At 52.9% G+C, this 12,348-nt stretch overlaps 4 protein-coding genes across 4 annotated transcripts; 2 read left to right on the top strand and 2 right to left on the bottom strand.

The window, feature by feature from the left end:
- Nucleotides 1-424: 424 nt before the first annotated feature.
- N7482_001416 (uncharacterized protein) lies at nucleotides 425-2,767 on the top strand (the record flags this gene model as incomplete). The annotated part of the gene is made up of 4 exons (XM_056683541.1): nucleotides 425-1,102; nucleotides 1,154-1,481; nucleotides 1,548-2,324; nucleotides 2,436-2,767. 4 exons carry the CDS (start codon nucleotides 425-427, stop codon nucleotides 2,765-2,767), a joined length of 2,115 nt encoding a protein of 704 aa, XP_056547147.1.
- A 2,314-nt stretch (nucleotides 2,768-5,081) lies between these two features.
- On the bottom strand, nucleotides 5,082-7,678 carry somA (putative cAMP-dependent protein kinase pathway protein (Som1); the record flags this gene model as incomplete). The annotated part of the gene is made up of 4 exons (XM_056683540.1): nucleotides 5,082-5,570; nucleotides 5,628-6,882; nucleotides 6,959-7,104; nucleotides 7,196-7,678. The coding sequence occupies 4 exons, from the start codon at nucleotides 7,676-7,678 to the stop codon at nucleotides 5,082-5,084; spliced, it is 2,373 nt and encodes a 790-aa protein (XP_056547146.1).
- A 1,772-nt stretch (nucleotides 7,679-9,450) lies between these two features.
- On the bottom strand, nucleotides 9,451-10,398 carry N7482_001414 (TRAPP complex core subunit BET3; the record flags this gene model as incomplete). The annotated part of the gene is made up of 4 exons (XM_056683539.1): nucleotides 9,451-9,570; nucleotides 9,686-9,877; nucleotides 9,968-10,187; nucleotides 10,364-10,398. The coding sequence occupies 4 exons, from the start codon at nucleotides 10,396-10,398 to the stop codon at nucleotides 9,451-9,453; spliced, it is 567 nt and encodes a 188-aa protein (XP_056547145.1).
- A 316-nt stretch (nucleotides 10,399-10,714) lies between these two features.
- N7482_001413 (WD40 repeat domain-containing protein) lies at nucleotides 10,715-12,067 on the top strand (the record flags this gene model as incomplete). Its single annotated transcript, XM_056683538.1, has 5 exons — nucleotides 10,715-10,861; nucleotides 10,956-11,001; nucleotides 11,058-11,138; nucleotides 11,204-11,959; nucleotides 12,015-12,067. The coding sequence occupies 5 exons, from the start codon at nucleotides 10,715-10,717 to the stop codon at nucleotides 12,065-12,067; spliced, it is 1,083 nt and encodes a 360-aa protein (XP_056547144.1).
- Between the last annotated feature and the right edge of the window lie 281 nt (nucleotides 12,068-12,348).

Below are 12,348 nucleotides of genomic sequence, written 5' to 3'. Positions count from 1 at the left end.
TGCTTTGCTCATGATTATTAACACATGTAGCAGGATGAAAACCTGAAACTGCACTAGCAGTGTCATCAATCATTGCCAGGTAGAGCTTGAGTGATTCCATTCACAGTGAAGGGTGCTTGGGCATCCTCAGCCACGTGAATCTACCCCGTCCGTGTTGGACTCCCATCCTTCCTATTAGGAAATCATGCCTCTTTCCCTCCAAGCAGCATCCCGTGGTTGTCGCGTTTCTGTCGTGTTCCTCGTTGTCTTCGCCGTCACGTCCACTTTGATTTCCTGTCTCCTCTTCACCCTCGATATCTCCCTCTTAACCTGTACACCACTGTCTTTTTCTCATCCTCTTTGTGTGGCCTCGATATCCTAGCCCCGAATTGTACCTCTCATATTTCCCCCACGGCAACTTCCTCATACTGCTCAACCCACCGCAATGGCTACCCACAACCTGGTAAACATGGGGCATCCCATGCCCACTACTGCGAAGAATGGTTTCAACAATAGCTACACCACTGACTCCTCCTCGTCAACCCTCGTTTCGCCGACCGAGGGCCCGTCCAGTGCGGGAACCTCGTTCAACTCGGCGGGGGCGAACACGCCCCCATTGCAGCTGGAGACCGGGTCTATCGAGTTTCTACAGTCGATGACTGCACTTTTGGGTCCAGTTCCAGGTGTGGGCTTGGATCAGGATCAGGGCTCAGCATACACTTCCTCCGCGACGGCGCTGTTTGGTTCCCCAGCCCGTGGGGACCCTCAGGCTCCTACGCCTGGGCCAGTGGACTCTCAGCTCCTGCCGTTTAATATCAATCTGGCTGGCACCCCTTTCACAGGGGCAACACCTCCTGAAACCTTCTCGTCCACTTTAGTCTTCCACGGGGACTCAGCTGCGCCTGCGTCCCCTAATTGGGGCATTGGCCTTGGTCCCCCCGTTCCAGTATCTGAGTCATGGAACAGCTTTGTGCCGTCTGCAAGCTGTGTGCCCTTCACGCAGATTCCTTTAGGTGATCCATTGAGAGCTCTGGAGCAGGGCGAGGTGTTCAACCCCCAGCCGGAGATAGTATCTGCTCCAGACACCGTCAAGGAGCGTGACCGGCATGATGACGATGAGCTGGTATGTCGTGTAGATCATTGTGATTATGGCGCGTATACTGACAGGTTCAAGTTCTCTTTAGGATCGCTCCCAGTGGAGACCCTGCCGCCCACCCATGTCCTGTTCTACTTTGGAGTCCTGAGCATCATGGCTCGGTTGGCTCCTCAGTTCGTGTTCAAGAAGGGCGGCAAGGATGGACAACAGGTTGGTGCCCGGCTTCTAGTCTACGGGCACACCATTCTAGTCCCTCCAATATCGGAGTCAGTGTATCTGGCCAGAGTGGTGGCTTGTCGCCGGGCTCTGATCAAGATACGCAAGTACAATCCGCAATGGCTGGTTCCTCCGCTACCGAGGAATAGGCCCACTCGACCGGAGTGGAACTGGATTCGGCTGCTTGAAGGTGAGGCCCGCCAAATTTGTCTACTGTTTAATCAATGAGTGGCAACTAACGGGTCCCCAATTAAAGCGTTCTGTGTCGAAGTGGGCTGGCCTGCGCCTTCGTACGCTACGTCTATCATGGGAAACCTGTGGCACGGTGACCTGCTCGTCAACGGGTACTTCTTTCGCACTTTTCGGCAGTGCGAAAGTATGGCCGAGGCTCAGAATACTGTGTCCCATAGTGCCATGTACCAGCTGCTGGTCACTGAAAACATTGACCCGGGCCATGTCTTACCAACGGAGTCTCCCCTACTGACCCTGCAAGAGGTCAAGGGCCATGTGGCAGCTCATCCTGAGGACGATTGTGTCCATATATCACAGCCCTTCCTTGAGGCTACTGAATTCGTGAACTCTCTTCCTGAAGGTGATATCCACAGAACTCCGGGTAGAACTTCCGGAGTGTCTGAGGGCAAGATCGTCAAGCAGTCTGTAAAGTCACCGCAGCAACAGAACCAGAACCAGTCTCCCAAGGCTTCCACGAAGCGAGCTCCCCCGTCGCTGCCTCCTCCGAAGGGCATAGCTCCGCGGCGTCTTGGCCGTGGTACCCGTCGAAAGAGGTCTAAGCCCCAACCTCCGCCTCCGCCTCCCAAGGCCAAAAGGAAGAATATGAACAAGGGCAAGATCATTGATTTCGACAGGGCTTCTCAACGCCCAAATGCGAACCTGGTTCCCTTGCAGAACTCCAGACTGACTCCTGTTGCCATAACTCACGAGCCTGAAGTGGATCCATTGGCGACATTGAAAGCTATCCAGGACGGACTGGGGGCATTAAGCCCCCAAGCCTCATACTTCAGGTTGATGAAGAGTGAGTTTTAGTTTCGAATCATACCATTCCCTTTCCCCACTATCAGATTATCTTTCTACCTTCGGTTCGTTTGGAATAATCCCTGATACTGAGTTACCTCCTTCCTCGCAGCAATCTGCGCCGTCCTGAAAATCTCCGAGCCTGATATCCGCTGCGAACCGATCCCCAACCACACCCTGGGATCCACGCACGTTGTCCGTGCACACTTCCATGACCCCAGCCCGTACTTAACACGGGCCAGTCCTGTGCTGTTGGCCAACGTGCTTGGCCTGGGCGATGAAGATGCTCACTCGCTTGGCGTCAAAAAGGTTATTCTCTTCCTGCTGAAAATGTGTACGGACGAGGTTGGCTTTGGCATCTTGGATGATACTTGGGCTTCGGAGTTGGGGCTGCTATGTAATCTGGAGAAGGAAATTGGACATCGATTGAGGCATGGGAAGTAGCCTAATGCCGTGTAGGTGGACTCATGTTGTCTGCCGGGGTTTCATGGGATGACTTTTTGTGGTGGAGAGTGAAACAACGTGATTGCGAACAGTCGCCAAGCACAGTGGGTTGATGATATTGACGTTGAATTAGGGACTCTTGGTCCGGAGTTTATGCACTTAGGTGAACAAGGTCCCGACTTAATTTATTCTTAGGAGGGTAATTGATTTATGAGTGGGTTCAGTCTTTCCGCTGTCAATCTTTTTTTTTTCATTCTCTTTTTATTGTAAAATGCAGTTAGCTGTCCCTGCATATGCGCTGACTTGCCGAGACAGCTGATTCGATGGCTCTGAGCGCTAAATGAGGCTCATATCTTGATTTTTCCAGCAGGGACACTGCTGGTAGTGGTCACGATATTGAGACTGGCGCTCTGTCGCCTCGCATCTCGGGGGAGGGGGGGGGAAATGCAGATCCGAGAATCTCATAATCCTCCGCGAATCTCACTCCTCGCGGTAGCCTATTTCGTCGTAGAGTCATTTGCCGTGTTGCTATTGAGCATTAATGGCCTGTTCAAGTAGCGTTGTGAACAAGTCGAGATCCTCAGTGTCCATTGTCCATTGTCCAATGTCCATCTAAATCAATTATGTCTCTGTACGAGAAGTTCTTGTCTATTGCCGGTCCAGAGAGCGCTTAGCTGAAATCTCAACCTTACTTCATACTCCACAACATCCTATGTCCAGCGTTGGAAACAACATAGAGCTCGCGTTAGGCTTCCGTATCTCAGGAATTCGCAGTGCATTTCAACCTAGGGTTGGGTAGCTGTGCGGGAAGAAGACAGGCTGGAAGGTCCAGCAGGAGTATCCATATGCGTGCGAATGATCCGCTTTTGGTGCCTCGGCATCGTGATGATTCCATCCCCCGTCACGTCACCCGGGTGCTTAGTGAAGTCCAGTACTCTCTTACGACCAGTCAATCAATCAATCAATTAACTGGATCTAGCTGCAACGAAATAGATACGGCATTTGTCCAGAATGAAGCTAGAGCATCCTCTACTATGCGAAAATACAACACAAAAACCAGTACGCCGAAATCACGGAGTTATAGCAGCATGACAAGAGCAACACACGTCCAGCAAATAGATATGAATTCAATACCAAACACCAGAAATCACTTTGGTCCAGGAATAAAAAGGTCAAAAGGGAACAGAAACGACATAGCACAGCCATTGAGACGTGAACCGCGGTATAGGTATCTCAATCCCATCCCATCTCCATCTTCATCTCCATCCACATCACCAACAGGTCCAGAAAACCAAACAGCAGCAAGGTCGATACTCGCCCCTACTACTCAGATGATTCCCGTTCTAATCTCGTCATCCGCATTGTAATTCCAATAGTGGGCTATTTCTAATCACAACCACACCCATACCTACTGTATCCCCCGCCCCATCCTCACACTCAGGTCGGGACGTATATCAGAAGGGAGAGATTTGATCTGCTCCGAACAGGGAAATGGTTATGGTCAAAGGCGAGGCTAATGCCAGAGACTAAGAGAAAAAGGTCGAGAATGGATAACGAAACTGTAGATTTCCAAGATAACGCCCGGCATTTGAATATAAGTAAAAGTAGAAGGTAGAAGGAAGAAGGAAATAAGAAACGAAAGACAGTCAAGTCAGTCACACGAGAGAGAAAAAGAAATTTGAGGATAGAAGTAGATCAAGGTAAATGATAATGAAGAGAAAAAGAAAAGAAAAGAAATCGACAGCTGCATAGCACGGCTGGAATACTGGGCCAGAAGTATCGAGCACTAGATTCTTATCCCATGTCGGGCAAGCAGGGGATTAAGTAACCAGACAAGTAATAAGGTAGTAGTAATAGAAAGAAACGAAGAGAAACGAAGAAACTCGTAGGTCACAGTGCAACTAATCTCGAATACAAAATGGCGTCTCCAGGGTCAGTTCAGGTCAGGACAGGGTAGGTCAGTCCACTCCCGGCCCAACATCTCCATGAGTTTATGCGGGATTTTCGAAGGGAAGGGAGAATTCATTTGGTTGGAAAGGAGGGCAATAAGGGGTAGGTAATGCTGCCACACACAGAAAATCGAAAAGGAGAGGTACACCAACGCCAATCGCACAGCACATGAGCGCAACACATATCCAGAGTGGGAAAAAAAAGGTTCCAAAGAGAGGTCCAAAACAAGAATAAAGGGCGAGAGTTATCCGCAGGGAATAGTCAAAGGACGCACTATAACGAGGAAAAATATCAAATGTACAAAAACAAGGGTATATCGGAGGTTTAAACACCTGAAGAGAACCGTCAAGACTTTTCAAATCATTCACAGGGTGTCGCCAGCCCCAGTCTCAACACCGTCAGCCGAGTACCCCATGTTGGGATCGAAACCGAAGCCGGTGCCGTCTCCGTCGGTGTTGAGGAACGTATCAAAGTCGAAGCTCTCCAGGATATCAGGATTATCCAAAGCGCTGAAGTCCAGGCTGAAAGCGGAAGCCTGCAGGATTTGAGGATGAGTGGTCTGGGTTGCAGTGAACGGCCTCGGTGAGACTACTTGACTTACATCAGGAATGGAGAGATCATTGAATGTTTGCTGGCTCGGGTCCGGAGTGGGCTGAACCATTGGGGGGGGTGCAGGGGCCGAGGTCGGCTGGGGCGGCGCGCCTGCGGTGGCATTGACTCCGCCCTTGTTGAAGGAGGTAGGAGGATGAGGCGTGACAGGAGTAGACGGAGTCGGCGTTGGTTCATTAGCATCGGTAGAGGGGGTAGCGCCAGCAGCAGCGTTGGCCGCGGCAGCATTTTTCTTGTTGGGCCGCTATTAAGTAATGTGAGCATAGTGTTCAGCTTGGGACATACATATGAAATAACGTACCTTGCGAGTGTTTTCCTTTGCGCCCTCCTTCTTACCCTTGGGTGCGGCCTTGGTAGACTGCTGAGGTGTTGGTGGCGCATTGCCAGCAATCTGAGGAGACGGCGGCTGAGTGCGGCCCGCATTGGCGCCAGTCGGTGGCGCCTGAGGTGGAGGCATGTTGCTCCGATCCTGCGGGGTACCGACCTGAGGCTGATTGGCAGGCGAATGCTGAGGCATGGGTTGTCCGGGTTGCCATTGTCCACTCGGCACACGATTCGCGGCATTGGCGGGGATGGGCTGGCCCATCTGAGCTCCAGTAAAGGCCGGGTTGGAGCTCGGGGGTCGCATGGGGCCACCAGGTCCGGGGAAGAATCCGGCCGCCGCCATGTCGGGCGGCATCTGACCGCCGTTCAGGTTCATGGATCCTGGAGATCCACGGTTCTGAGCCATGTCGCCGGCGCTAGGCGATCCAGGTAGACCGGTTTGAGGCATCTTGGGCGTGCCTCGTTTCATTTGATCGCTGGGGTTCGGCGATGTACCCGCCCTGCTGCCCTGAGGGGAGGTGCCCGGTGGCAGTCCTCCCTGACCGGGCATCGGGGGCTGGCCATCAGCACGGGACATGCTATCCTGCTCTTGGCGAGCCATCATCAGGCGACGCTTATTCTGCTGTTCAAGCAGCATAAGTTGCATTTGATAATCCTGGAGAGCATGGTTGCCATGCTGACCACCAGGTGTTTGCATGCCAGGCCGAACCTGGGGGAGCTGACCGTTTGAGCTGTAGTACTCTGGACCCATTGGGTACATTCCCCCTTGCCCATCCGGCATCGGCACCAGATCCGCCTGATTCGGCATAACACCGGGATTCATCATACCACCATTCGGGAGACCCTGGGAATTCAATGCTGAGCGAGAGTGATGAAGGGCCAAGTTTTGAGCATATACCTGCATGGATTTCTGTTGCGCAGCTTGCCCCTGCTGGAACTGGTGAAATTGCGCCGGGTTCATACCCCTTTGCATTCCGTTCGGCATCATCAGCTGGGGGTTTTGCTGGCCTTGCATCTGTCCCTGTCCACGTCCATTGGGAGCCAATTGCTGTCCATTGACGGCGCCACCTTCGAGGCGCGGGCGTTTCGACGGCGAGGGGGCGTTGTCAGCAGATGCAGGCGACTGCGGCCTATTCCCGTTCATGTCCATTTCGGACTGTTCACGTTGCATCTGCTGCATCATCTGCATCTGCTGGTTCTTCTGATATTGCGCTGCCAACTGCTGTTGAGATCTATAGAAGAGAGAAAAAATGGTTGTCAGCATCACTTTCGCTTGATGGCACGGTGAAATGCCAAGGTAGAGCATACAGTCCGTTGTTCAAAGCCGCCTTCTGCAAGTTGGGAGGAACCATGCCGTTACCGCCACGCCGCACGCCAAGCGGCACTTGGCCCTGCATCATCGGCTGTTGTCGCATAAGCTGGTTATGCTGCTGCTCTCGAATACGCATCATGTTCTATTTAGCCAATTATATTAGACTCCATGTTTGGGGAAGTAGAGGGAGGGGGTGGACGCATCGCAGAGGACACCAACACATCCTCACGTACCTGAGTGTGTTGGAGGTATTGCCTCACGTCATTGCTGTTACCTCGTTTCCGCTGGGCCCAGAAGAAGTCCCAGAAGAGGCTAAACCAGTCCAACAGGAAGGAGGATTGAAGACTTTCGTTGGGAAGGCTGGGCCGAGGAAGATCGTCGGGGATCTTGATCTTCTCGCCGTCCTTTCCATCAGTCATCATGGGATCGCCGTCGACACCGTTCACGTCACGATTACCGGGGCTGGTCTTGGTGCCATTGTCGGTATTGATCTTAATAGACTCATCCTGCACGAGTGCACGCGCGCAGTCATGGTAGCCACGTTTCAAAAAGTAGTCGTAAATATAGGTGTTGAGGTTGTTGATCATGATCTCAGGGTTATTCATGTTCATGTTGCCGTCATTACGAGGAGCCGTGGAGCCGTTGTTCATCATTGGGACACCACCCACCGGGCCTCCAACCCCAGGGTTCATCCCAGCGACGTTCATCTGGTTCATGGTGGCGAATGGTGGGACTGCAGCCACCCTTGCCTATGTACTATAGAGCAATTCAAGTCGAAAGATGTTGTCGAGTGCCGGCGCGCATCCACCAACTCAGGCGATAAGGCCTAACGCGGGTGGGGGGAGAGCGGAGGTTGCAACGCGTGGAGGGGGGTGTCAGAGAGAAGCGTTCAGCGCTTCGTGTCTGACGAAATGGGGCCGAGATGTGGCTTTCGAGGTAGAGAGTACGCGTGCGAGGCAACTGCACTAGTCCACCGAGTTCGATATCGACCAAGGTGTAATGTTGCGATCGAAGATCTGCGGCAGCCGGAGGCGTCTTCTCCGGGGGCGGACGACGCGACAAGAGCGACAGGAATCGAGAATCGGGAGGGCGCAAGTGAAGAGAACTTGAGGAATCCCGACAGCTAGAATATCGAACGGCGGTCAGAAAAGGGCTCGGCTCACGGATGGGCCAGAGGCAGGAGCGATGCGCGGTGCGATAGGGTTTGGGCGATGACGGAGGTACAAGGAGGCGGAAAAAGCCCACAAGTGAGGAGGTTGGGTTGGGGGCGGCGCCAAGCAAGCCCGATCGGGCGGATTCGCAGAAAGAAAATAATTTGACATGCAACAGGAGAAAAGAAGGGAATCAAAGGATGGGAGAAGAGAATATAGCAGGGGGCAAACTAGGTGGATCTCACGGTGGAAGGGGAGAGGAGCGAGCCGGGGGGTACGGCGACAGGCGCTGCGCTCGCTGCGGGAGAATCGCTTGTTCGGAGCGGATCAACTCACTCGGAGCCCAGGGCTGGCGATGGCGCTGTCAGGCGTATTTCTGGGCATGCACCGTCGAATCGCAGCAGAGAAGAGCAGAGAGAAGCAGGACAGTCGACAACTCGAATAAACACGGAGAGGATGAATGCGAATAGAGAAGAAGGTCTTGAGTTCCACAGTGAAAAGAGGAGAAAGGGAAAAGTTGGGCGAAGATTCGATCAGGCGAGAGTGATTAGGTATGGTGATATGTTGCGCGCGATGGGCCCTGCGATGGATCCCAGCGGGAGTCTAAAAGATCGGGTGTTCCACGCAACGAAAAGGCCCAGGGGATCCGAAGAAGATCGGCGATCGAGCCAATCGGACAAGAATCAACAGGACGGCCACAGCAGAGCGCCAGGGGAAGCAGAGTGCGATGAGAAAAACTGAGCAGAAGGAAGAAGAAATTCGATCTGTAGGAAAACGGAGGGGCGGAGATGGTACCCCAATAACCGTATCGTTACACCACGCCGCACTCTGCCTCGACGTCAATGGCAGGCGGGTACGGAATTGGCGGTACCTGCCGTATCGTATGTTTAAATTGGATGGGCTTCCAAGCTGTCCACTATACAACAAAGTATACTTCCGCGACGGGCCATATTCTATAGATCAAGATCCCTCCCAGTAATTGGGGCTGGCCCGCCATCGCAGCCTCTTTGTCAAGAAAATTACCCCTGCGTAAGTCTAGAGAAAATTCTAATATGAAACAACCCTGGCGATGCCGGTGATAAATCGCGTGGCGGGGGCCTTCCTTGTTCCTACAGGATGATGCATCAGAAAGCCTGAAAAGCCTATTCTTGCATCCAACCGAGCTTGCCACGCAGCCAGCCAGCCAAGTAGAGAAAAAATAATTTGGATCAACCAGATACACACCAAGAAAGAAGAGAGAAACATAAAATAAAGGAGAAGACATCATAGTTCTCGCAAATCATAACCAATGGAAGCCTGCCGTGAAAATCCAAAACGCCGTGGATGCTCATCGTGATCTAATCCTCCTCCGGCGGCATCTCATCTTCGATGTATCGGACCAGTGAAACCCGCATCTCAGTTGTGTCGTCACCCCGGAGCACATCGCTCACAAAGTGTGCCTCGATCTGCATTTGAACCTGGAAATTGGGTTAGCGATCGGGACCCGGCACAAAGGAACCTGTTGACCAGGGAGAAAGGAAGGTGGGTGCCGGGAGAACATAAAACTTAGCTGGGCTAGTAAAGTTTCCTTACCATCTCTAGCGCACCTCGAAGCACACCGCATAGAATATTCGAAAACCAGAGCTCATCCTGTGCTCGCCCGTCGTCGGGCAGCTCCACAAAGTCTGCTAGGGGGTTATCGTCGAAGATAAGGGAGAACTGGTTATTGTCGCTGGTCCAATTGGTGACCGTCGGCGCGACATTCAAGAAGATCTTGAAGCCCACCTGATCGGAGTGTCAGCCATCAAAGCCGTCAAGTCATCAAGTTCTCCTCCTTCCCAGAAAACCTCTTCCTTATTTCTCTCACACACACACCTTCGCAATCATATCGGCCGTCTCGCGGAAATTGGCGCATCGCCCCACCCCGGACTTGGCCAGAAAGTCTTCAATCAGCCGCATGCCGATATTATAGCCCATCTTGTCCAATTGCTTGTTGACTTCCTGGTAGTCGCTGTCGTAGTCTTGGCATAGTTGCGCAACGATTGTGCCGTACGTTAATGTAACCAGCTCTGCGTTGACTTTATCGATTCTCGTTCTGGGTAAGAGAAGACAGGGTCAGCTTGAGCGAGATGAAAGAGGATATATCGTCGCATGATGGGATCATCGCGTGGAATCCCAGTGCAAAAAATTCAGCCGCTTACTGACTTCCATATTCTGCGGTGATCCCATACATTAGCAGAGGCCTTCATGTAAGAGCTCATCTTCACTTACTCTTCTCCTATTCTGGAGGCTTTGGAGGATGACATGGCTGCTTGCCGGGTGCTCTCTGCACTGCAAGTCGTGGATGGAACCGTAGGAGCCTTTGATGCAAGTGCCGCACAAATCCAGGCAAACGCGACAGTCGGACGTGGATCCCTGAGTTGATTGCGGGGAGTGCGAGATGTTGGAGCTGTCGCCGTACACAGTCGAGCTCACCGCCTGGGATTATCGTTCTTCCCGCAGCTCCAGGCTCTCCCCAAGGATTCTTTCGCTCTCCACGGCTAACTCACGACTTCGACTTTAACTCTCTCAGTCCCTTTTCTCCCTGTGCGGCTGGCGACCCTGAGGTTGTCCTGCGTCGCAATGATGTCCGGAGAAAAACGTCCTGCCCAGGAGGCCTTTGGGTCTTCGAGCCAGCTTGTGGTTAAACGAAAGAAGTCCGATGCCGACCTCAACCCCGGTACGGCAGTGGTAAAAAGCTCGTCGCAAAATGGCGCACTTGTTCAATCGGTAAATGGCTCTCTCTGGCAGCGTTTGAGCTGAAAACATGGACCCTAGACATGGGGGATACTTGGGGGACTACAGCTAACGTCGGCGGGCGCAGATTCCTCGCACTAGTGGACTCGATGCGCCGATTATGGAGCTCACAGGTAGGATATTTTCGTCAAATGATCGATGTGGACAGTCTCTGACACGCGGGAACCAGGTCACTCTGGCGAAGTCTTCACAGTTCGATTTGACCCCACAGCCCAGCACATTGCATCCGGGTCAATGGACCGATCCATCTGTACGTCTTGCACCAACAATTACCCCTTTAAACACGAAACCAATGCTTATTCTATCCCGATCTAGTACTTTGGAACACATACGGACAATGCGAAAACTATGGCCAATTGACCGGTCACAAAGGAGCCGTCCTCGACCTCCAATGGGCGCGCGATTCACGAGCACTTTTCTCCGCATCAGCCGACTTGACATTGGGGAGCTGGGACGTGGAAACCGGAACACGGGTGCGTCGCCACATGGGCCATGAAGAAATCATCAATTGCCTCGATATCAGCAAGCGCGGGCAAGAACTGCTCGTCAGTGGCAGCGACGACGGCTGCATAGGCATCTGGGACCCGCGGCAAAAGGATGCGCTGGAATATCTCGAAACTGAACTGCCCATCACGGCAGTCGCGCTGTCCGAGGCAGGAAACGAGATTTACAGCGGCGGCATCGATAACACGATCCATGTCTGGGACCTACGCAAGAAGGCCGTAATTTACTCCATGGCTGGCCACACCGATACCATTACCTCGCTCGAGATCTCGCCGGACTCTCAGACTCTCCTGTCGAATTCCCATGACTCGACTGTTCGGACGTGGGATATCCGGCCGTTCGCCCCGACTAACCGGCAGGTCAGGACTTTCGATGGCGCCCCCGTCGGGCTCGAGAAAAACCTCATCCGCGCCAGCTGGGATCCTAAGGGAGAGAAGATCGCCGCTGGCAGTGGTGACCGGAGCGTGGTTGTCTGGGATGCGAACACCGGCAAGCTGCTGTACAAGCTTCCTGGTCATAAGGGCACAGTCAATGATGTCCGCTTCTCTCCTAACGATGAGCCAATCAGTACGTTACCCCTCCTTACACCGGGATCCAAGGGAATTCTAACGTTCTTTTGCAGTTGTTTCTTGCTCATCGGATCGGAACCTGATGCTTGGAGAACTGGGCAAGTGAGCGCGATACCTAAAACACTTGTAATGACGGATAAGCGGGCGTTGATTTGATCTACATAACCATATATTCTCTCCGGACTGCCTCTACTAGTTCCATGATTGCCAGCTCGCCCAGCAGGGAGAACTGAAAGTTCTCCATTGCCAAATGGCCATGTCGCCATGGCGCTGCAGCTTTAGCTTCGGTTTTCCTCCACAGAAGTGCAGAATAGCACCTGGGAAGGCCGATCCTCGACGAGACCTTATGTATGAGCTGTACACTACCTACTAGTCTCGAATAACCCG

This window comes from Penicillium canariense (assembly GCF_028826845.1).
Source record: "Penicillium canariense strain IBT 26290 chromosome Unknown utg000001l_segment0_segment0, whole genome shotgun sequence".
NCBI lineage: Eukaryota > Fungi > Ascomycota > Eurotiomycetes > Eurotiales > Aspergillaceae > Penicillium > Penicillium canariense.
The sequence above is the reverse complement of the archived record's forward strand: the minus strand, read 5'-3'. Positions and strand labels throughout refer to the sequence as shown.